The following is a 24751-nucleotide window of genomic DNA, read 5'->3' on the forward strand; positions in this document are numbered from 1 at the left end:
GAAACACACCCTCTAATGCAGAAGAAAAGGCAAAAAAGATCCAACTGGGGCTCCCAGCACTCTATGGCTAAAGAGTGCTACATGTTGTGGAGCAGCATGAGCCTCCCTAGGATACACCAGATATTTTTTTTCCACCTTTCATACACTGGGGTTGTTTCCATGCTTTTGTTTATCTTTAAATCTCTCACTCCAAAGCCCCATTGCAGGCAGGCACTGCTGCTCATGCCAAGTTGTAGCCTAGCTTTCACAATTCCCAAAACACACCTAAGTTACACCCTCAGCCTTCTTTTTACTTGGAAAATTGCCTTTGGCTCGGAGAATTGAGTTTCTCAATCTACAGCCAGAGCTCAGCAAATTGCATTTTGATGAGGCTCTGTACCTTTTTGATAAATAAAACCTCACCAGTGATGAGACGCTGGTGCTGGCACTGGAAATTCATTTATTGTTGGACTGAAGGAGGTCCCACTGTCTTCATGCCAAGATAATCTCAGCACTAGTGAGGAAATACCCTAGCTGGAAAACCCATGTAGGATTTTCTGAAAGCTTCAGGACCACAAGGAGACACCAGGCACTCCCTGCCATGGTGGTATGTGCAGGAAGATGGAGGGACAGCCCCAGGAATGGAGTGGGAGGAGGGATCCCAAACCTGGTTGCCCATATCACATGCCCTGGAACAATTTAAATGCAATTAATAGAGTTCAACTAATTTATAGAGATGTGGAAATGAAGAGAGTACAAGGCTTGGAGGAATCACCATTGTTTTCAGCTGTTTCACTTATTTTGGTGTTTATGTGCAAATATATCTTTGGCCAATGTAGATTTTAGGAAGGCAAGAGTTTGTCGGAATCCTTCAGTTCCTATCCCCAAATGAGGATGGATTCAGCCTATGGTCCATCACAGAGCTCCAGAATGGCTTGGGCTAGAAAGGACCTTAAAGCCCATCTCGTTCCACCGCCTGCCATGGGCAAGGACACCTTTCAATATCCCAGGTGACTCCAAGCCCACTGTCCAACCTGGCCTTGGACATTTCTAGGGATTGGGCATGCACCACCCTTCACAGAATCATGGAATGATTCAGGCTGACTCTGTAAGTCATTTAATCCAATCCATCACAGATCCACCCTTTTGTTTTGCTTATCAAACAACAATTAGTATAATTTTATTTTTTTAATAGAGAAAATAATTTTTTTTATTACTTTTCAACATTTTAAAGCCCCCTAGGACATATTGAAGTCCAAACCTAACTGTGCTGGCAGCCATCTGGTGCAGGTCTCAGAATTCTCATAGGACACATGTTAATTAAGAGCTTCTGGAAAATCCACACCAGCAACTTCTGGTATCATCAGATGTTTAAATACCTCTAAAAATATCACCCAGACACCCATTTCCAAAAGTGCCTTGGGACCCGGACATGCAGCTAAACTGGCATTTCCACTGGAAAACGTGACATTCCCTGAGTTTATCCCACCTCCAGGACCTGTGTGGATCTGGGAGGACTCAAGGAGAAGGACTGGGGGGTTAGATAAGGCTAAGAAAAATCATGGAATCATAGAATTGTTAAAACTGGAAAAGACCTTCAAGATCATCAAGTTCTACTTTTCAAAAAATAAATATATATTATATCAAAACCTCACTGTAAGAGCAAAAGAATGGGGGGTTGGGCATTGGACAGAGGGTTTTATAGGCAATAAATAAAAAAATAGACAATAAATCAATATACAAAAAATAAAAATGGGGGCTGCGGCACTGTCCCCCACTAGCCCAGGCAAGACCTGCCTACCTCAGCATTGTCAGAACTCTGGTTACACTTTCCTGGGGGATTTTTATTGGGATTTTTTTCTCCTTCTGTGGGTGAGATGACACGATCTGAAAGTTCTCCTGTTCCCAGGGGAGGAGAGTTCCCGAGTCAGCAAATGGCAGAGCCCCGAGCGCCCGTGGAAAGATAACGCAGAGCATTGAGTCACAGCCACAACTCCAGCCAAGCTTAGGAAATAGAACTGGGATTTGAGTATTGATATCACCTCCTGGTTCAAACATGATGGGCAGAGGTTGAATTGCTTGGGTGGGAAAAGAGTGGAAAGATCATCCTATCCCACCCCTGCCACAGGCAGGGACACCTTCCACTAGACCATATCACTCCAAGCCCTATCCAACTTGGACTTGGGCATTTCCAGGAATGTGGCAGCTACAACTCTTCCGGGAAATCCATTCCAGGGCCTCCCCACCTTCACAGGGAGGAATTCTTTCCTGATATCCCATCTAATCATTCCCTCTTCCAGCTGGAGCTACCCCTTATCCCATCATTTCACGCCCTTTCCAAGTCCCTCTATAGCTCCCCTGGAGCCCCCAGTGAAGGAAAATGACCTTCAGAGGTCACTTCCCACCCAAACTGTTCCATGATGCTTTGAAAATAAACAGACCTTGAATAACTGAGGGGAAACCATGAAATCAGAATCATGGAATGGTTTGGGCTGGAAAGAACCTTAAAGTTCATCTTGGTCCATCCCTTGCCATGGGCAGGGACAAACCCTGATGAATCCAATCCTATTTTCAGGCCATAGAAAACATTTTCTTTCCTCCAACCAGAGGCAGGAATTATATCACCTCTGTGTCCAGCCTGGGAGAATTTTTCCCTAATTGCTGGTGCAGGAACAAAAGGGGAGGGATTTGTAGGTATGTTTGTTTTAGTGATGTCCTTTGTGCTCCTGGATAAGCCCTTTGCCTCTCCTCAGGCAGGAGTCACTGCTGGAAGCGAGTTTGGATTGGGGTGACTCCGAAGGATTGGGGTGACTCCAAAGGATTGGGGTGACTCCAAGGGAAGTCCAATGCCTTTTCATTCAACACCACTTCAAGTCACTTTTACAACTCCCTGAATGTTTAACCATCTCTCAAACCATGTCCCCACCCATCACTGACAAGCCCATGCTGGCAGCATTGTGACATTCCATTGTGACATTCCACCTGTCGCTACTGGTATTGGATGTCTTCACCCAGAATAGAACATGGGAGAAATGGGATGAGTCACCCCAAGCACAGTCTGTGGTTGGCCAGGGATGTGATTCAAGGTCTCCTGAAAAAGTAAAACCACAGCAAGAGTTTGGGGATCAAAACTGATCCAAATACTTTGCTTTTGGGGAAAGGTGGGGTTTTCCCCATCATTTCAGTAGTTTTGCCTTAAGAGCAATCCATGGATCCCTGGTGGGATCATTAGGAAAAGCTGCAGAGCTGGCTCCAAACTCATGGATACCATGGAATTAGCTCCAAATTATTTGGAGGGGTGATGACCACTCTTCCTTCTCCCACACCAACCATGGCAGGATGCTCCTAAAGCACTTGGAGTTATGCAAAGAGTGTCCTGGGAGCTCCAGCTGTGGCACTGCAGTCCTGGGGCCACCTCAGAAAACAGGGTGGGCAGTTGTTTGGTCAGGCACAGTGGCCAGGGAGAGGTGGGATAGCTGTGGAACATCCCAAACTGGCTAACTCCAGCATGGAAAGGGCTTGGGAAGAGAAGGAGGAAGGAAAGAGTCTCCTAAAATACACAGTCTGAAAGTCTGCTCAGATCTGGTGGGGACAATGGTGGGACAACAATCTCTGCCATGTCTGGAGATCCTGCAGGACAGACAGGAGGATCCAGAGGCTGTCTCTTTCTGCCAGGAGAGGGCTCATTCCTACGGCTGTCACCAAAGACACCGCGAGCTGTGTCACTGTCACTGCACCCAACATCCCTCCAACCTCCCTAGTGAGACCCTCCTCATTCCTGCAAAACTCACAAACTCCCCACATTTTTGGAGACAGAGAGGAGTGAGAGAAGACCTGGTTGCACCCTCACTTGAGTTCCTTTAAATTCAGACTTCAAAGGGCAGGAGAAAGTCAGGAAATGTTTTCAGATCTCATCAGAAGACGAGACTTGTTACAACACGAAACTCTTTGGTCAGGGATAAAAAAACCACACCAGGTTTCTGCCTCTTGTATTTATTGGGGGATTGCACATGCCAAGGAGAAAGACTTAAGCAAACACACACGATTGTTCCCATGGTCCCAAGGAAAAGGTGAACCCTGAGTAAAAATAAACATTTTACTACAACAGCCTGAGTGAAACTTGGGGGGGAAAAAGCAAACTAAAAGTCAGTTGGGTGAGAAACATCTTCAGCTGGGCCAAGGCACCAGGAGGAAATTCCTGTTTTAGAGCTCGAGGTGCGGCTGATGAGTGGCACTGATTAAAGTTGCACCACAGCTGGATCCAGCACAAGAGCTTGGGAGGAGCTGAAGCTTCCCTCCACACTCGGAGCTGCACTTGGATCCATCCCTGTTCCTGCCTGTGGTCAGGTACACTCTTGCTTTGAGAGAGCTGCTCCACAGGCTCATCCCAGCCATGTTTGGGGCTCCCCATGAATGGGCAGGTCCCACTCCCAAAGGAGACCTGGGCACATTGATGTCCAGCAGCTGGAGAGGAGCACAAGGGATTGAGCTGTTCTCAGCTGGTGTTGGGAATCTCAGTCTTTAGCAGGTGGATTTGGCCATGTTTGTCTCCTACCCACAGTTTGATTGGTGGTTTAAGGTGCCACCAGTGCCCATCACTCAGTGGTCATTGGGGGGTCATCATGCAATTTGCTTCGTTTCTCCTCTGGGTACCAGGGTTGGGGGGTTGATCCTTTTCCTATGCCCTCCGGCCAGTGGGGCCACTGTTCTTCAGTATGGTGCCAGATCCCCCCACCACCACCGAGTTAGATCCCCCACCCAGGGAGCCAAATCCACCCCCAGCACCAAATCCACCCCCTCCCAGGCTGAAGCATAAACCAGCACTGCCTGTGTTGCAGCTGCCTTTCCCACTTCCAAAGCCAATTCCTCCTCCTCCAAGGCACAATCCGCTGCCGTATCCACCTCCCACAGAGCTGCTGCCGCCCACCATAGCTGCAGGGAGGAACAAAAGGCACCAGGTTACCTCTGAGGCCACTAAGAAGTTTGAGGGCACCAATCCCAGCCCACCACACTCCCATGGGAACAGTACTTACAGATGCTGACAGAGCTCTGGCACTCTCCAGACATCCTGCAAGGAAAAGAGATGGAGTGTCAGATCCAACCAGAGCATCTGGAGTGGTCCAGCTCCATGAAGTCAGGATTGGTCCACTGGCACAGCCACAGGAGCATCGTCCATGGCTCATGACAGCACCATTAATGTTTTATGATGATGGTACACATTTTTCCCATTGACTGATCAGGATACATGGGATACATGAGTATCCCACCCACCTGCACTCCTCGCCCTCCAACAGCTTCCTGTAGGTTGCAATCTCCACATCCAGGGCTAGTTTGACGTTCATGAGCTCCTGATATTCCCTGAGCTGTCGGGCCATGTCAGCCTTGGCTTTTTGCAGGGCTGTCTCCAGCTCGGCCAGTTTGTCTCTGGCATCCTTGAGAGCCACTTCCCCACGCTGCTCCGCATCCGCAATTGATGTCTGAACAGTCTCGCACTGGAGGGCAAGACATAGGTGGGATGGATGGGGTAAGGGCAGCCAGTGAGAGATTAAACCATGATCCCAGATTAGAGAAACATGTAATGGTTTGGGCTGGACAGGACGTTAAAGATGATCTGGAGCATGACCAGGGACACTTTCCACTATCCCAGGTTCCTCCAAGTCACGTCCTACCTGGCCCTGGACACTTCCATGGACAGAGCATCCATAACTTCTCTGGGCAGCATGTGCCAGAGCCACTCAGGCTCAGCTATTCCCAGATCCCTCCCAACAATTCCCACCACACTTATTTCCCTTCAGGGAAGTTCTAAAGGGCATAACCAAGAGGTCCTCCCCATTACTCAAAAAACATAACCCCCACCTGCTTCTTCACACTCTCAATCTCAGCTCGGATCCTCTGGATCATGCGGTTGAGCTCTGAGATCTCGATCTTGGTGTCCTTGAGGCTGTCCCCATGTTTGCCTGCGGTTGCCTGCAGTTCCTCATACTGGTGGGATGAAGCAGAAGGAGCAGGTTGAGTCCATTTCACGTGACCTCACAGCTGCTCCCGCATCACCACAGGGAAGCCAAGAAGAGCAAGTCTATGCCAGGACCACTCTGGATGGACCAGCACCAGCAACACTCCAGATCTTGCCATGGCCTGAGTTCTCCCACCCCCTTAGACACTGGAGAACCCCAGCAGTGTGTGCCTTCCTCACCTTGCACCGGTACCAGGACTCGGCCTCCAGCCGGCTCCGGTTGGCGATCTCCTCATACTGCACCTTGACCTCAGCGATGATGCTGTCCAGGTCCAGGTTCCTGTTGTTGTCCATGGACAGCACCACTGAGGTGTCAGACACAGTCTTCTGCATCTGGCACAGCTCCTACAGGTGACACCAAACCCAGATTTAGCCCTTCCAGATCTTCCTTATGGCACCACAACCCTCCCCCATCCCAGTGTTCCCAGAGTACTCACTGCTTCGTAAAGACACTTGAGGAAGTTTATCTCATCCGACAGAGAATCCAGTTTTCCCTGGAGCTCCACCTTGGTCATGTAGACTCCATCCACGTCCTGTAGCAGAGATGGGATGAGAAAACCTGCCTGGGACACACCAGTTAATCTAAAGTTTCATGGAATCATGGAATAGTCTGGGTTGGAAAGGGTCTTAAATGCAATTCCATCCCCTTCCATGGGCAGGGACACCTCCCACTATCCCAGGCTGCTCCAAGCCCTGTCCAACCTGGCCTTGGACACTTCCAGGTGTGGGGCAGCCACAGCTCGTCTGGGAAATCCATTCCAGGGCTTCCCCACCCTCACAGGGAGGAATTTCTTCCCAATATCCCATCTATCCCTGCCCTCTGGCAGTAGAAAGTGATTCCCCTTATCCTGTCACTTCAGGCCATTGTCCAAAGTGCCTCTCCAGCTCTCCTGGAGTCCCTTTAGGTACAAAAAAAAAGACTTGACCTTCTTCAGGAGCACAAATTCGTTCTCAGCTGCTGTCCTTTTGTTTATTTCCTCCTCGTACCTGTGGATGGGAAGGAGGGAGATGGAATTTGGCTGCTTGTCTTGGCTCCAGTTCAGACTAATGAACTTTGCTGGCCTCAGACTCATAAACTCAGCAAAAATAGATCTGCCATGAGGGAGATTTATGGACAGGCAATTGCACCTCATCTTTCAGGACAAGTCCTGGCTCCTGCATCTCCAGTGTCTGGATGAGGAAAGCCTTGAAAGAGGAATTCTGGCTCTAAGTGAGTTCTGATGCTTGCAGCCACTCCACATTCCTTCTATGCAATCCAAGAACCTTCAGCTCCTCACAGGTATCATGTAATCTCCTGATTTGTAAGGGACTTACAGGGATCATCGAGTTCAGCTCCTGGCCCTTGTCCAAATGGACTCAAATTTTCCAGATTCTCATCTCCAAATATGAAGTCAATTTTTACCCAACAACCTCTGGTTGATCCCAGGTTTTGTGGATTCCAATGATTCCTGGACTTCCTTGCCCACTGTCTTTTTCTAATTCCTCAAGCAAATTCATTTCTCCAGTCTTTGCTCTACTTTTTCCAACTGGACACATTTTATGTTTATATTTATAGACAAAAATTAATTATATATTATAATAAGTAACAGCAGGAAAAGAATCTTTATTTTTCCTTTCTTTTTTTACTTCATGTCAACCCTTCACAGAAATCCTCAAATCCTGAATGATATCATGTGAAGGAATCATGAAGAAACCCATAAGGAAATTAGAGTTTGGTTTAGCTACTGATTAATTCATTAAACCATAATGTCACTGATTCTTAAGGAATTCCTTCTTGAGGAAGACAAAGAGTGGATGATCCTCCTTCAGGAAGAAGCACAATTCAAGCAATACATTGAGAAAATCCAAGAAAAGTTGACAAATACCTTGAAAAAGCCCCACTTTTCATCTAAACTCACTTTCCCCAAAGCATTTTACATTTTTTAACCATCAGGGAAAAAATCAATATTGACAATTACTATCAATATTTCATTTTTTTGGCTGTTTGAAGTGAGTTTTTTCTCTCTGTTTATTCACCACCAGACACCCCTAACAACCTACTTTGTCTTGAAGTCCTCCACCATGTCCTGGAAACTCTTCAGCTCCATCTCCAGCTGGTGCTTCTCACTGGAGAGACAATCCAACTGCTTCCTCAGCCCACTGATGTAAGTCTCAAAGAAGGGGTCCAGGTTCCTGCCCCCTGTTCCTGTACCGCCCTGTTCCTGCAGCAGCTTCCACTTGGTCTCCAGGACTCGGTTCTGCTGCTCCAAGAACCGGACCTAAACAGGTGGGGAATGAGTCAGGTTCTTCCTTCAAAACCCCATTTTTTATTGATTTTTCTCCCCATGTGTTTTCCATATTTTATTCTCATTTAATGTGTGATAACTCCCCAGTCCTACAGGACAGGTAGGACCACAGTGGATGGGGTGAGTGGGCAAAAGAGGGTCACATCCCCTCCCCAATTTTGGAGCCTCTAAATGGAAGAAATACAATTAACTTCTTGAGTTTGGCATCTTCTTGTTCAAAATAGCCCAAAAAGTCCCAACATCTTCAAAATAGACCAAAACATCCAAAAAGTACAATCATTTCCTTAAAAATAGCCTAAATCACTACATATCCCATCTTCTCCTTAAAAATAGCCCAAAACCCCTCAAATCCCAACATCTTAATAATATTCCCCAAAAAATCCCACCTTCTCCTTTAAAATAGCCCAAGTCAACCAAAATCACATCTTCTCCTTAAAGGCAGCCTAAAGCACCCAAACTCTTATTAAAAATAGCCCCAAACACCCCCAAAATTTAACCTTCTCCTTCAAAGTAGCCCAATGTTCCCCTTAAAATAGCCCATTTTCCCCCTAAAGCCAGCCCCAAACACCTTCAGTTTATGGTGATTTGGGCAACTCCCAGCTCTGGGTGCCACTGGATGAGCATCTCACAGTCATTCCCACCCTCCAGAGCCAATCCCAGAGTGAAGCCCCTCCAAACCTTGTCGATGAAGGACGCAAATTTGTCATTGAGTTTCTTGATCTCCTCTCGTTCCTGTGTCCGAACCTTCTGGATCTCAGGGTCAATCTCCAGGTTGAGGGGGGCCAGCAGGCTCTGGTTGATGGTCACCTCCCTGATACCACCCGGGGGGCACAGAGGGAAGCCTTGGCCCCCCATCCCACCATCAGATCCTCCACCAAAGCCACCAAAGCCACTGCTGAGGCCTCCGCCAAAGCACCCTGCACCATAGCCACCCCCAAATCCTGCTCCTGCCCCAAAACCAAAGCCTCCTTGGCCACCAAAGCCTCTGCAGGCACCACCAGCCCCTCCAAATCCTCCCAGGGAGGTGCTTTTACTGCCCCCCAGAGAATAGAGGCTCCTGGTGCTGAAGCCACCGGCACCACCAGATCCCCGGCATCCCCCACGGGGCATGGAGCTGAATGTGACCTTGTTCTTGCCCCCGAAACACACAGAGCTGGAGCTGAACCCCTTGCCAAGAGCACAGGACTGCCGAGACATGGTGAAGGGTCCCCAAAATTCTGAGCAAAGAGCTGAGGCTGGAGCCTGGGAGGCGAGAGGAGCCAAGTCCTGTGGGAGCAGCTGCTGGGTCCCCCCTTTTTATGGGCACAGGGAGTTGGTCGGTGCCAGGGGGGAGTGGAGATGTCATTTTTTGGGGGTTGTTTCATTCTCTTCATTGTTTTCAGATTTGAAAGGACGCCTTCCTCACTTTACCACAACCATGACCTGCCTGCAAACACTCCCCAAAGAGCAAAGAAAAACAAAAGTATTGTTGATGTTGGAGCCAAACTCCAACTCAAATTCCCTGGGTCGCGGGCTGTCACTCATCACAGAGCCCTGCGAACTCTCTGATGCATCACACCCTTGAGGGGAACCCTCGTTGTAGCTAAATCTGTCATTTTCAGCCTGACACCAGGGGCTGGGTTCACTGAATTCCAACAAAAACCCATGCTCCCAGGCACACCCTCAGATGCACTCAGTTTCAACCTCCTGCTCCAAGGAGCATGACGTGGGCTGTCCAAAGTATTTCACAACTGGGAGCATTAGTGTTTGGCAGGGCTCTAAAACTACTTTTGTGTCAATAAAGACAATTTTAAAACCTTCTTAAACCTTCTGAAAGGGTTTTGAAATCATTCTGGATCCCTCTGAGTGATGTGTTGGGCTGGGCAGGACACATTGGGATTTGAAGAGACTGAAATATCCTAATATATCTGTGTTGGGCCACACCCCAGCAGGGTCAAGACTGTTCCCTGCCCAACAACTTTGAGAGGTGATCACATCCCTCCTCTGAGGAACCTTCCAGGGATTCGGGGATGTTTCCTGAGGATCCTTGTGGGTCTCCTGTCCCTTCACAGCATGTGGTACTCAGCAAAGCTGCTCCCAGCCTACCCCATTGTTAAAACAACACAATTTAATTGCTTAATTGCTTTAAATTTCTATTTAAATGTGTTGTTGAGCTGCCTCCTTTGAGGATCCCAGCCCCAAAACTTCCCCCAACCAATAAAATCCAAACAACCAACAACCCCCACTTGCCAATAAAATCCAGCTCTGGATTATCCTGTTCACTGGGAGAGGTTTGTGGAACCAGTTTCAGCTCTAAGACTGTTTATCCCCCGCTTTTTTTTTTCCGCTGAAAATATGCAAATCTAGGTCTGGGTGCATGTCCCAGTGTTTCCTCCTGAATCGCATCAGAGATTCCTGAAGCTCCAGAATTTTCAGCCTCAGCAGATTTGCAGAGCAGGGAACATGGAAGTTGATGTTCTCCTTGGACAATGTGTATCCTTCACACTCAATCCCAGCTGGAAACCCTCTCCCACTCTCCAGGGTTCCCCAGTTTTCCAGCTGGAGAAGAGAAGCAGTTTGAACCAAGGGAAGGAGGTGGCGGCTGCATCTCCTGACCTTACGCAACCGGCAGAACTGCCCCAAAACTGAATGAACCTGTTGGAGCCCGGGTGGAGAGCATTCCTGCCAGGAGTTCCCAGGGTGGCTCCAGCACCAGCTACTGGCCCAGCCACTGGCCTGTGGCCAGCCCAGCACTTGCCCAAGCAGCTGCTGGGCCAGCAAAGCCATGCCCCACCCTGCCACCAAGGGGTAGAGACACCTAACTGGGACATAGGATCAGTTCTCAAATCCCTCCTGAACTCCAAGGTAGAGCATCTCGATGCTCCAGTGCTGGCTAGGATAGAAATGCATCAGGAGCAAAGCTGAGGGCCCAAGGTTGGCCACTGTCACCCAACCACTGTTGGCCAACATCATTGACCCAGTGCTGGCCACCATCACCCACCCACTGTTGGCAACCCACCTAACACACTGTCACCTGTGTCACCTGTCCACTCTACCATGGAGGGCCATCCCCCCCTCCATCACCTACCCAATGTTGGGCACCATCCTCTGCTCAGTCTTGGCCACTATCACCCACCCAACACTGGCTACCATCACCCACCCAAACTTGACTGTCATCAGCCATCCAGCAGCCCAACATCCCAGCTTCCTGGTGTATCCCATGGGAGCAGGGACCAACAGCATGGCTACCCAGCAGTCCCAACCAGGGAAATGTGCAGCAGAACCACAGTCCAAATACAGCTGTTTTCACCCAAGAACTGCACTGGGACTGGGTTCAACTGGGAAAACCTCAGATCCGGAAACTCCTGTTAACAGGCACCAACCCAGGAAATTGCAGGGCTGGGAGCAGGAATGGTGATGGCTGGAACAACAAGGTGGATCCCTGGGAGATCAAAGCAGGTGTTGCAGTAGATGGGCGGCACCCTGGGACTACCAAGAGACCCGGGCGCCCCAGGATCCACAGTGGGAGTGAAGCTGGAAGCATGGTGCTCATGGCACCCCCAGTCCCAGGATTTACAAGCCCCAGGAGTGGGTTGACTCCCATTACTGTTGTGATGCCATTGGTGTCACCTCTCCTGCTGTCGCACTGCCCAGGGATAGGACCCTGCATCATGGCCAGCCACAGGGAAAGCTCATCCCAGCCCCAGTGCTGGGAAACAGATTCCAGGGAATGAGGATTATGGATCATCAGGGAGGTAGCCCCACGAAGGAGCACCCACTTGGACTTGAGAGCCCTCACAGGATCCCTGTGAGGGGGTGAGAGCCCTTCTAGGGGTTACAGGGTGGGGGGTGGGCCCCAGGCAGGGGTAGGGCTGACCCTGGGGGTCCCATGGGAATCCGTGTGAATATCCCACGGGAATAACAACTCATTGGACACCCAGGTCCCCCTGTTCCTTCCCACATGGGGGGCAAACAAGGACACCAAAATGGGGTGAATTAAGTGATAATTAATAATAATAAGTGAATTAAGGTCAGGGTGGGTGCTTAAGGTGAGGGTGATCCCATGTTTTTGAGGGAAACCATTGGGATTGTGGCAGTTGGACCCAGTAGGCCCCTCAGGTGCAGCATCACCACCTCCCCAAATTCCTGGGGGTTGGAAACAAGTCAGCTGCACCCCAGGGTATCTCTGTATTCATCCTTCCCCCACCTTCCATCACTCCCTCCCCAATCCCTTGGTATCCCAAATCCAAAACACCTTCTAAAGGGCTGGAATGTGCCCCAAAGCCCAAACAGGCTCCCAAAAAATGAGACCACACCCCAAGCCATCTCACCCTCCCCAGTCCCCCTTCCTGGGGCTTCCCCAACTTCCAGGATCACTCCACATCTCACCCCACTTAAAAAGGCAACACTGACTCAAAATATGCTGGTCTGGGGGTGCAGAGTCTCAGAGGGCTGTGGGGGACGTCGGGAAGCAGAGGGAGGTTTGGGGTGCCGGGAGGGAAGGAGTGCAGGGGTGTGCGTGTGAAAGTACCAAGAGTTTGGGTGGCTCCTCCCGACGCTAATTACAGGATTTAATTACCCCGACAGGCCCCGGCTTGTCACTGCACCCCAAAACCCCATCCAGGTGGCAGCCAAGGGACCAGCCCCCAATATGGGGCAGGGACACCCCACTATGGGGCAGAGACCCCCTCATAAACACCCTGGACACATCTATATGGGGAGATGCCCACCTGAGCACCTGGATTTTGAGAGTCCCTCCATGGGGAGGTGGGTTTTAGGGGGAAGGAGCCCATTCAGGAGGTGGATTTATGGGGGGCTGAGCTTGGGGGAGTCCCACAACGACAGAAATGGGGGTTGAAGACTCCCTGATCCAGGAAAATTTGGGGGTCAGGAAGTGTCTGTCTGAGCCCACAGATTTTGGGGATCCTCTCCATGGGGACGTGGGGTTTGAGGTGAAGAAGCCCATTTGGGAGGTGGATTTGCAGGGTCTGAGCTTGGACAGACCCTCAGTGGTGGAAATGGGGGTTCAGGTTCCCTAGCAGGAAAATTTGGGGGGGGGCACAAACCCCCAAGCCCCCTGGGCTTGACCTCATCCTCAGATACAGGGGGACCCCCATATGGCAGGGTCCCCTCCATTTCCTCCATCACCCTTCATGAGGTCCCAGCACCCCCCACAATGGTTCAGTACCCCCAAATCCCTCACCCACTCCCCCTATCCCAAGAGGAACCCAGGTGACCCCAAAAGGAGCAGGGACCCCCAAACCTGTGAAAACTCAAATGCCCTGAGCTCGACCCCACCCCCAGGGGACTCCCATTTCCCCCAGTACCTCGCATGGGCTCAGCACCCCAAACTCTTCACTCCGCCCCCAAAAGGGAACCAAAGGGACCCCAGTGTCTGGGTGCCCCCTCCCGGCTGCCTCTGAATGCCCCAAAAGGCTCAGGGACCCTCCCAAACCTGGAGGCCCTCAAAGTGGGGCCCACTGGGCAGGTGAGTCATGGCCCCACCCGTGGGTGAGCTGGGTCAGGTCTCAGCCTGTCTCCCCCCCCGCCGTGGGGGGGCTCGACGTCCCGGGCATGAAACCGCAGGATGGGTTCGGGGTCAACTCATGCGAGACGTCCCCGTGCCTCAGTTTCCCTCCTTGGACACAAGCAGCACCCACAGCTCCAGTGCTGGGAGGTCTGGGCAATGGGGGAATTAAACTCCCTCCCCAGGACCCTTTGGGGGCCCCGACACCCCTATCTATTTCTAGACCCTCGCAGATACCTCCAGACCCCGCACAGAGCCCCAGCTCCCCCCCAGACCCCTCAGCACGCCCACAGCACCGCAGCCCCCAATACCCAAACCCCTCCAGACAACCCCAAACCCACCCCCTGACCCCCCCCCCAGGAACCTCCAGATCCACCCCCAGATTCTCCCAGACTCCCCGACAACCCAGACTCCCCCAGACCCACTCCCGACACCCCCATAACCTATCAGACCCCTTCACGCCCCCAGATCCACCGCCTCATGCCACTCCCCCCGCCCCCCAACCCGCAAATTCTCAGTAGAGCGGGGCCCAGGCGGGGCTCCCCATTCCGGACTCCCCCCCTCGGCAGTCCGGAGGGAAGGGCCCATCTCCCGCCTCCTCCCTCGGCTCCATCCCCGCTCCTCTGCCGCCCTCCAGCGCCCGCCAACCCCAAAATCACCGGGGCGGGAGGGGCAGGGGTGCTAAGGGCTGCGGGAGAAAGCTGGGGTCCCCAAACTCCTCAAACCCCTCCCCCTGCAAAGAACCCTGTGAGCCCCCAAACCAGCCCCCTGCCCCCAAAAATCAGGGAGACCCCCTCAGGGAGACGCCCCCCAAACCGGACACAGAATCAGGAGGAAGCTGAAATGGGGGGGGGGGGGAGGGCAGAAAAGGGGGTGCAGGGAGGTGACCCAAATTTAACCCTCCCGAGGGGGGCACCGCTGATCCCACCCCCTTTTTTTAACGGGGGCTGTGTCGCCCCCCCGCCCCTGAGATCCCACAAAAGCTCAGGTCCTCCTTTCCCCCCGAATCTCAGGGGCTCCCGAGGGGCCCAGAATTTGGGGGTGCTCACGGTGGGTCTGAGGGAGCCCTTCCCGGTTTTGGGACTCCTCTCCACTCGCCCCGCACATCTTGGAAGGGTCCCCAAACTCCTTGGCTGTGAACTGGGGAGACCTGAGGGCTCCGTATACTGTGGGACTGCAGGCCTTCCTCAACTCCTTAATTAATGAGTGAATTAATTAATTAATCGTCTGCCGGCAGTAATTACGGGCACCAGGTGTCACCCCCTTCCCGCCCGCGGATGGAACTTGGGGGGGACACCCCAAAATCTGCAACACCCCCAGACCCTTTGGAGACTCCCAGCCCACCCAACCCATGGAGAGATCCCCAAATCTGCACTCAGCCCTCCCCAGCCCCAAACCCTCCCTCCCGCCTTGCTCAGGCCCCGTTGGGTTAATGATTAACGGGGGACAAAGTCCGTGGTCAGCGCTGATTTGGGGGGGTTCCCCCTTCCCCTCCACCCCGTGGAGACCCTCCAGGATGGCTCTGAGCCCCCCAAAACGGCTCTGAGCCCTGCCATGCCCCATGCCCCCAAATCTCTACCACCACTAGCCCAAACACCCCAGGGCACAACCCTGAAACCCCCAAACCAGCTGAGCAGAGGGGGGGAAGGACCCCCAAACCAGGCCGCTGCCACCCCTCCCTGCCGCTACAAAGTAGGGGGGCCTTAGAGGGTACCCAGGGGTTTTGGGGTGCAGTAGCCCCCCTGGAGAGACACGGGCACCCCAAAACAGACCCTGATACCCCTGGATGAGAGCCCAGGAAAAAACACAGGCACCCCAGAATAGATTCTGGCATCCCAAAAGGGGTCCTGGCACCCCAAAACAGACCCTGGCATTTCAAAATAAACCTGGTCACCCCAAAATGGACTCTCACACCCCAGGATGGGTGGTTGTACCCCCAAACAGATCCTCCTATCCCCAAGCAGACCCAAGTACCCTGGAATTCTGGCACCCCAGAGAGGACCCAGGAACCCCAAAACAGACCCAGGCATCCTGAGATGGGCCCTGGCACCCCCTGAGGGAACTGGCCACCCCCAAACAGACCCTGGCACTTCAAGATGGATCCTGGAACCCCAGAAAGGATCTTGGCACCCCAAAACGGGTCCTGTCATCCTGGGATGGGTCCTGGTATGCCAAAACGGTCCCAGGCAGCCCATGATGAGAACAGACACCCTGAAAGTGGTCTGAGCATCCAAAAGAGGACCCAGGAACCCCAAAACAGGGATTGGTATCCCAAAACAAGTCCTGGCAACCCTGGAAGGGTTGTGACACCCCCAGGAAGGACCCTTTTATCCTCAGATATTGACAGCCCATGATGGCTCCTGGTACCCCAAAACACAGCTGGACATCCAAAAACAGACTTGGGCACATCAGCACGGTCGCAAGCACCCCAGGAGGGGCCCTGGTGCCCCAGGATGAGTCCTGGTACCCCAAAAACAAACCCAGGCACCCTTAGATGGGTTCTGGCACCCTGACACAGACCCAGGCACCCCAAGATGAGTCCTGGCACCTGGGAGGGATCCAGGGAACCCAAAACAGGTATTGGCACTCTGGGGTGGGTCCTGGCACCCCAAGGAGGGATCTGGACACCTCAAGATTCCTGGCACTCCAAAACAGATTCTAGATCCCCAAACAGACTCAGACACTCCAAAACTGCTCTGGGAACACCAAGATTGGTATCAGTCCCCCAGGACAGACTCAGGAACCCCAGAACAGCCCCAGGCACTCTGAGAGGGATTCCACCCCACACGCATTGATCCAAGCACCCCAAGATTGTCCTGGCACCCCAAAACACCCCAGGCAGCCTGGGATGAGATCAAACATCCCAAACCAGGGCACACCCCCTCCCCCCCAATTATCAACACTCCCAAATTTCCAAGGTTTTATTCCAGCAGCGAGCAGAACCCCCAGGGGAGGCCCTGATCCCCCAGTTCCCACTGTACAGTCTGAGAGGTGACAATGTGGGGGGGGGGGGGAGGTTTGGAGCCCTCCAGGGGACACTGGGGGGCACTGGCTCAGGTTCTCAGTGGAGGGTGTGTGGTGTCCTGTCTGAAGCTGGGGACCCCCAGGGACAGGGCCAGGATGGAGCGGGGGGGGACTCAGCAGGTCAGATGATGGGAATAGGGGGACCCCTCAGGAAAGGAATGGGCTCAGTTAGCTTGGACAAGGGGGTCCCTCCCCAAGACCCCCCCAGGACATGGACAGGACCCCCCAGGAAAGGGGGCTCAGGTGGCCTGGATTTGGGGGGACCCCCCCGGGCAGGAAAGAGGGGACTTGGGGGGGGGGCTCAGAAGGTCAGGACATGGGGGACCCTCCCCATCACTCCAGGAAAGGGGGTTCAGTTTGGCAGGACATGAAGGGACACCCTGAGAAGGGGAGGCCCAGGGGGGCTCAGTTGGGCTGGACATGAGGGACCATCCAGGACACAGAGACACCCCCAGGAAAGGAGGAGGACTCAGCTAGCCTGGACCTGGGGGGATGCCCTCAGAAGGAAAAGGGAGTCCAGGGGAGCTCAGCAGGTCTGGACATGGGGACCTCCTCTCAGGAAAGGGGGTTTGCCTGGTTGGGACTTAGTGGGAACACCCTGGGAGGGCAGGAAACATGGAGGATCCCCCTGGGAAAGAGGGGGTTTGGTTTGTGGGGACATGGAGGACACCCCAGAAAGTGGGGCCCTGGGGGCCTCAGCAGGTCAGGATTTAGGGTCTGCTCAGGAGAGGGGGGGTCTCAGCTTAGCTGGCCAAGCCAAGGAATGGAGGTCCCCGAGGAGAGGGGGTTCAGCTTTCCAGGACGTCAGAGGACTCAGACACAAGTTTCCCATCACGGGTCTCGATCTTCTTGATGACAATGGCACGGGATTTGGGGGGGGGCATGGCCTCGGGGGGTGGGGGGGGCACTGAGTACCCCGAGCTGACCACAGCCCCCCCAAACGCCCCCCCAAATTCCCCCCTGAAACCTCCCCCAAATCCACCTGTGGGGAAGAGGGAACAGCTGTGAGGAGGGGCACATGGGGGGGCACCCAAAAGTGGGGGGTTGTGGGGACCCCCCAAACTCACCCAGGTACCCCGAAGTCTTGGTGTGGATGCTCAGGTTCTGCACAGCAGCCTCGAGCCTGGCGGGTATTTGGGGGAGTCCCCCAAACACGATCAGTGATGGAGGGGGGGATAAAGGATGTGGCCCGGGGGGGGAATCAGGGAGGGGTTTTGTCCCCCAAAACTTTCCCCTAAACAGGAGCAGTGACAGGGAGGTATTTAAGGGACATGGCCAAAGTTGGGGGGGGGGGGGGTTGGAGTATTTTTGTGGGGACAAGAATAAGGGACATGGTCAAGTGGGGGGATTTGGGATGTTCAGGGGATATGACATGGGACATGGAATGTCCATGGGATATGGGATACCCACAGGATATGGAATGTGGGATATGGGATGTCCATGGGATATGGGGTACAGAACATGAAATGCCCATGGAATATGGGATACTTGCAGAATATGGGACATGGAATACGGGATGTTCATGGTATCCAGGGTGCCCATGGGATATGAGATGGAACATGGGACACCAGGTGTGAGATATGGATGCCCAGAGGTAATGGGATGTGGGATGCCCATGGGATGAGGGATCCAGGATTTGGGAACAGGGCTTCCCACCTGCTCTCCTCGCCCTCCAGCAGCTTCCTGTAGGTTGCAATCTCAATGTCCAGAGCCAGCTTGACATTCATGAGCTCCTGGTATTCCCGGAGCTGCCGGGCCAGGTCCTGCTTGGCCTGGGCCAGGGCCCCCTCCAGCCCCCCCAGCTTGGCCCGAGCATCCCTCAGTGCCAGCTCCCCACGTTCCTCGGCCTCCGCCACTGCCGCCTCCAGCCCAGAGCGCTGTGGGATGGGACACTGAGACCAGGATCCCCCTGGACCGGTGTCCCTGTGACCCAACATCCCCAGTATCTCAATATCCCTCACCCCCTCAGTGTCCCCATGTCCCAGTATACACAGTATCCCAACATTCCGCATCATGTCATCCTCTGTGGTCCAGTGTTCCCGTGTCCCAGTATTCCTCACTCTCTAGTATCCCTCACAGCTCACTATCCCTCACCCCCTCCTCCCCCCAGTATTCCCAGCCCTCCCAAAATCCCCCCATCTCTGAGCCATCACTCTCTCCTCCAATTTCCTGGATGAGATCCCAGGGGATACTCAGGGATCCAGTGAGGGGGTTCCCAGGGGTGCTGGGGGATGTGTCAGGGAGGGGCAGGCAGTATGTCTTCAAATTTCCATCCAGCTTGGACCCCAAACCTGATTTTTCAGAGCCTCAATCTCTGCCTGGATCCGCTGGATCCGCCGGTTCAGCTCCTGGATCTGGCTCCGGGTCTGACGCAGGTCGTCGCCCTGCTTCCCAGCCGCCGTCTTCAGCTCTTCGTACTGGAGACACCAGAGAGGGGATGGGAATATGGGGCATCCCCCAAAGCCACCAGCACTCCAAAATTGGGAAGAAAAAGCTGGGATGTGGCCAAACTTGGAGGGATAGTCCAGAGTGGGATGTGGTAGGTCTGATTTGATTTGGCACTGGGATCTTGAGGGGGATGGAAATGGGGGTATCCCCCTTTTTTCACCAGCACCTCAAAAATTGGGATGGAAGAGCTGGGATTTTCCTGTGTTAAGAATGATGTTCCAACTTGGACCTGGGATCTCAGGGGGATGGAGATGAGGGAACCCCTTTCTTCCCCAGCACACCAAAACCGAGGAGGAAAGAGCTGGGATGTGGCCATATCAGTAAAGATCCTCCAGTTGGGACGACCACTGGGATGCCATGGGTCTGGTTTGGAGTCAGGGTCTTGGTGGGATGGGGAGGAGGGAACCTCGCTTTTCTATCAGCACCCCAAAAATTCAGAGGAAAAGCCAGGATGCAGTGATGTTGGGAGGGATGATCCAACTGGGATGTGGTGTCCCTCACTGGGATGTGGTGGATCTGGCTGGGCTTGAATCTGGGATCCCAGTGGGATGAAGCCCCCAACTTTCCACCAGCATCCCAAAACAGAGGATGAAAGAACCTGGGAAGGACTGGCACTGGGATCTCCACCAGGAATGGAGATGGGAGCTCCTCCCTGCCCCGTGGCACCCAGGACTGCGATGAGCCCATGCCTGGGGGAACACTCCAGGCTTGGATGTGGCAGCTCTGGTTGGGTTTCAAGCCAGAATTTCTCCCACGCAGCAGCCACTCCCTCCAGGGCAGGGAGGAAGAGGAGGAAGAAGAGGGGGAGGAAAAATTTGGGGCAGGGAGGAGGAGGAGAAGGAAGTTTCAGGAAGCAGAAAGAAGGAAGAGGATGGGGCAGGGAGGAGGAGGAAGATGCAGCAAGGAGGAGGACGAAGGTTCAGGGAGTAGGAAGGAGGAGGACAAGGAGGAAGACAGAGCAGGGAGGATGAGGAAGATGAAGGCTTGGGAATAAAGCGTAGGATCAGAGAGCAAGGAAGAGGATGAAGGCTTGAGAAGCAGGGAGGAGGGGGAAGGCTCAGGGCAGGGAGGAGGAGAATTAGGAAGAAGGGAGAGGATGGGACAGGGAGGAGGAGGAAGTCTCGGGGTGTGGAAAAGGAGGAGGAAGTTTTAGGGAGCAGGAAGGAGGAGGAAGTGTCAGGGAGGAGGAAAGCTCAGGAAACAGTGAGGAGGAAGGATGGGGGAGCAGGGAAGAGGATCAGGGTAGGCAGAGGGAAGAAGGATTCAACAGGCTGGAAGAGGAAGAGGAAGGATTGGGGAGAAGGGAGGAGGAAGATGAAGGTTTGGGGAGCAGGCAGAGAGGAGGAGGATTGGTGGGTAAGTGAGGAGGAAGAAGGGCAGCAAGGGCTTCTCTCCTGACCTTAACCTGGTAGAGACCTTCGGCCTCAGCACGGCTGCGGCCAGCGATATCCTCGTACTGTGCCCGCACGTCTGCCAGGACCCCGGCCATGTCCAGCTGGCGGCTGTTGTCCATGGACACCACCACGGCCATCTCTGACACCTGTGTCCGCAGCTCCTGCAGCTCCTGCACACATGCAGGGATGGGTTTAGTGGGGCAGCACCCCCTGAATCCAGGTACCCCAAATCCCAGGCATCCCCAAATTCAGGGCACCCCCAAACCTCCTCATAGAGCTGCCGCAGGAAGTTTATCTCATCTGTGAGGCTCTCCAGGTGTGATTCCAGCTCCACCTTTGACATGTAGGCTTCATCCACATCCTGCAGGAACACCCCTGTCACCCCCTGTTCTCAGCACTCCCAGGGACCTCCAGCAACACCTTGGTCTCAGGGACTCCCCCCGTGTCGGGGTCCCCCCTCAGTGTTGGAGTTACCCCACCTTTTTGAGCAGGACAAACTCATTCTCCTTTTCTGTGCGGTGGTTGATCTCCTCCTCATACCTGGACAGGAGGACACAAGGACAGGGGTGACAGGGGCACATGGAGAAATGGGGATGGGAGACATGGGGACAGGGGGAATATGGGGATGGGAGTTGGGGGATGTGGGCACTTGAGGGTGGGAGACATGGGAATGGGGTGGGGACATGGGGATATGGGAACGAGGGATGGGGGGACGGGGATATGGATATGGTGACAGAGGGACATGGAGACATATGGGGACATTGGGACAGGGAGGGATATGAGGATGGGTGACATGGGAACATGGGAACAGGAGGATATAGGGACACCAGGGGATGTGAGGACATGGGGAAGAGGGGACAGGGGGACAAAGGGGAAAGGCAATGGGAGAATGTGGGGACAGAGAGGATTTGGACCAGGGATGTGGGGGCATGAAGATAGAGGGACATGGGGGGCCATCGAGGGCCATGGGGACAGGGGTACACAGGGATGAAGGGACAGGGGGGTGAGGGCACACAGGATGGGGACAAAGGAGTATGTGGGGGAACACTCAGGGACACAGAAATGGCCTTGAATTCCTCCAGGAGGCTGCAGGTGTGGCCCAGGCAGGGTCAGCAGCAGGTGGAGCCCCAGGGGAGCTACAAGTTGGTACTGGGGGGGCTGTGGAGGGGTCTGGGGAGACATGGGGATAGCCAGGGGATTTGGGGGACACTCAGGGACACTGACTTGGCCTTGAACTCCTCAACGAGCCCCTGGACATGGCTGAGCTCTGCACGCAGCCGCTGCCGCTCCTGCCCCAGTCCCTCGAGTTGCTGCCTCAGGGTCCCCACATAGCCCTCAAGGAGCCCTCCCAGGCTGCTGCGGGGTGGGGGCTGTGCCCGCAGGAGCCCCCACTTGGTCTCCAGGAGTTTGTTCTGTTGCTCCAGGAAGCGCACCTGCAGATGTGGAACAGCATCCCAAAACCGGCCAAAATCACCACAAAATCACACCTGAGGGAAAGTGGGTCAGGAGCACTCCCACACTCCAGAATCACCTTAAAATCACCCCACACAACCCCTCCATATCAAAGTCACCCCAAAATCACCAAAAAATTACCCCCACACCCCAAAAGCAGGGGCAGGGGCACTCCCATACCTCAAAATCCCCAAAATCACCTCCACCCCCAAATCACACCTGGGGGGAAAGGGGGGAAAGCGAGTCAGCACCCCAAAATTACCCCCAAATCAACCCCCGGGGAATGGGTTGGGCTGGAGGGGGGCATGAAGTGGAAGAGTGGAAGCAGAGGAGGAGATTTGGGGTCCTGGGGCAAGCTGGAGTCTGTGTGTTCTTGGACAGAGTCTGGAGGGGGTCAGAGTGTCCCCAAGGGGGGTGTCAATGTCTCCAAGGGTCTCAGAAGGTCCTCAGAGGTGTTCAGGAGGTCCCAACTGATCCAGGGGGTCCCTGAAGGGTACCGGAAGGGTTTTTCTGTGTCCCCAGGGGTCTCAGGATGTCCCCAAAGGTGCTCGGGAGGTCCCAGCTGAGACTCAGGGGATCCCAGAGAAGGTCTCAATGTCCCCCAAGAGTACAGGATGTCCCCAAAAATGTTCAGAACGTCCCAAGGAGGGTCTCAATGTCCCCAGGTGTCCCAAGATGTCCCAGGTGCCCCAGGAAGCCCCAGAAACCAGTCCCCAGGGTGGTCTCACCCCTCCTCGGGGTCCCCCCCAGCCCCACCTTGTCGATGAAGGCGGCAAATTTATCATTGAGGGTCTTGATCTGCTCCTTCTCCTCCCGCCGCAGCTCCTGCAGCTCTGGATCCACGGCCACGTCCAGCGGCGCCAGGAGACTCCGGTTGATGGTGACGGCCGTGATCCCTCCGCCCGCCCCTGGGACCCACGAGGGACCCCCGAGCCCCCCGGAGCCGCCACGGAGCCCCCCGTAAGGGCCGAAGGCCGGGGCTGTGCTCATCCTCAGTGCTGGAGCAGCCGTGAAGGAGCGGGACGAGAATGAACGTCCCCGAACGGCCGAGCTGCTCCGGAGCGGCTGCCGGGGGATGGAGACAGACATCGGGGCCCGAGGAGACGGGAACGTGGGAAAAGAGGCTGGGGAGAGCTTGGAAAGTGGGAGGTGGGAAAGGAGGCCGGCTGGAGGATAAGTAATCTGGAGAAGATTGGGAGGAGGCTGGAAGCTGGGAAAGGAGATAGGAGGGAGTTTGGAAAGAGGTTGGAAAGTGGATGAAGGTCGGGGAGGTTGGAAGAGGGTTGGAGGAGGCTGAGGGGGATGAAGAGGCTGCAGGGAGGAATGGAAAAGGTTAGAAGAAGGATGAGGAGATTGGAGGAAGTTTGGAAGAGGGTTGGAGAAGGTCCTCAGCTGAAGAGGACGAGGACGACTGGAGGAGACTGAGGACGGTTGGAAGAGGCTGAAGAGGCTCAGGAGGATGAGGACGGCTGAACTAGGCTGGAAGAGGCTGGAGAACGCTGAGGAGGACGGAGCCGAAGGCCGCGCTCGGGGCAGGGAGGCTCCGGCAGGACCGGCCGAACGGGTCGGGGCAGGACGGGCCGGGCCGGGTGGAGCGGCCAGGCGGGTTCCGGGCGCGTTCCCGGTTTGGTTCCCGGGTTGGTCCCCAGGTTTATCCCAGAGCCGGGGGAGGAGAAGGGAGGGGAGGGACCGGAGCTTTAACCCCTTCGGGACGTGGGATCTGCGGGATCACCGGGATCGGGACGGGCGGGGGGCGGGCTTACCCCAAAATGCGGGTCCTGGTGCCCCCCCACCCCACTCTACGACCCCTCCCGGAGGAGGAGACCCACCGAGTGTTCCCAGGGAGTGTTCCCAGCCCTGTGCCGACCATGTCCCCACACACGGATCTCCCAAACTGAGTCCCCAGCTCCACATCACCAAGTCCTGTCCACCCACTTTGGGCCCCTGACCCCAGTCCGGGTCCCCCAGTCTCAGTCCCCAACCCCTGACCCAAGCCTACATCCCCAGCTCATCCCCCAGTGTGGGTCTCCAGACCAATGTCACCACCCTGTGTCCCCCAGTCCATGTCCCCAGCACCACATCTCCAATCCATGACCCCAAACTATTCCCCCAACCCATGTCCCCAACCCCTGTTCCCCAGTCTTTGTCCCTGCCCATGTCACCATCCCAGGATCCCAAACAATGTCCCCATGGCACATCCTAAATCCCTGACCCCTGCCCCTGTCCCCAGCTTACATCCCCATGCCCCCCATCCCTGACCCCATAGTTTGGTGGACTACCAAACTATGTCCCCAACCCCATGTCCCTCAGTGCAGGACCCCAGTCCCTGTCCCCAGCTCTGTGTCCTCAGCCCATGTCCCCACATCCAAGACCCCAAGCCCTGACTCCAGTCCTCTATCCCCAGCCCTGTCCCCAAATTACATCCCAAACCTGTGTCCCTAAACTCTGTTCCCCCACCCCAAAATCCCAAACCCTGTCCCAAGCCCTGTGTCTCCAACGCCTGACCCCCAGTCTTTGTCCCCAGCTCCAATTCTCCAACCCCTGAGCGCAGCCCCTGTCCCTAAATCTGGAGTCACAACATGGGACTCCAGCCACATCACTCCCAATCTGGCCCCAGACCTGTCCCCAGACCTGTCCCCAGGCCTCACCA

The 24751-nt window shown here is 54.5% G+C and overlaps 2 protein-coding genes across 2 annotated transcripts; both read right to left on the reverse strand.

Annotated features, from left to right (window-relative positions):
• Positions 1-3956: 3956 nt before the first annotated feature.
• On the reverse strand, positions 3957-15346 carry LOC102108909 (keratin, type II cytoskeletal 75-like). The gene is made up of 11 exons (XM_005532082.2): positions 15337-15346; positions 14833-14923; positions 8956-9088; positions 8033-8250; positions 6919-6979; positions 6430-6525; positions 6173-6337; positions 5836-5961; positions 5251-5471; positions 5013-5047; positions 3957-4911 (listed from the first exon to the last, which is right to left on the reverse strand). Exons 1-11 carry the CDS (start codon positions 15344-15346, stop codon positions 4658-4660), a joined length of 1410 nt encoding a protein of 469 aa, XP_005532139.2. The 3' UTR covers positions 3957-4657.
• Positions 15347-16689: 1343 nt separating this feature from the next.
• Positions 16690-23811, reverse strand: LOC102109089 (keratin, type II cytoskeletal 8). Its single transcript, XM_005532083.3, has 9 exons — positions 22858-23811; positions 21874-22082; positions 21129-21189; positions 20915-21010; positions 20655-20819; positions 19099-19224; positions 18464-18684; positions 17875-17930; positions 16690-17789 (listed from the first exon to the last, which is right to left on the reverse strand). Exons 1-9 carry the CDS (start codon positions 23188-23190, stop codon positions 17596-17598), a joined length of 1461 nt encoding a protein of 486 aa, XP_005532140.1. The 5' UTR covers positions 23191-23811; the 3' UTR covers positions 16690-17595.
• Between the last annotated feature and the right edge of the window lie 940 nt (positions 23812-24751).

Source organism: Pseudopodoces humilis, chromosome 32 (assembly GCF_049639895.1).
Source record: "Pseudopodoces humilis isolate 2021_Gansu_Grassland_sample_001 chromosome 32, ASM4963989v1, whole genome shotgun sequence".
Lineage (NCBI taxonomy): Eukaryota > Metazoa > Chordata > Aves > Passeriformes > Paridae > Pseudopodoces > Pseudopodoces humilis.

Bases quoted from the DNA above. Each gene is read 5' to 3' on its own strand.
- LOC102108909 (XM_005532082.2), bottom strand. The intron at 5,962-6,172 runs GTGAGGAAGGCA...TCATCCCACCAG, and splicing joins AGTCCTGGTACCGGTGCAAG to TATGAGGAACTGCAGGCAAC. The intron at 5,048-5,250 runs GTGGGTGGGATA...TTTTCCTTGCAG, and splicing joins TTGGAGGGCGAGGAGTGCAG to GATGTCTGGAGAGTGCCAGA.
- LOC102109089 (XM_005532083.3), bottom strand. From the start codon at position 23,190: ATGTCTGTCTCCATCCCCCGGCAGCCGCTCCGGAGCAGCTCGGCCGTT. The intron at 22,083-22,857 runs GTGGGGCTGGGG...CCACATCTGCAG, and splicing joins TTGCCGCCTTCATCGACAAG to GTGCGCTTCCTGGAGCAACA. The intron at 19,225-20,654 runs GTCAGGAGAGAA...TGGTGTCTCCAG, and splicing joins AAGGTCTCTACCAGGTTAAG to TACGAAGAGCTGAAGACGGC.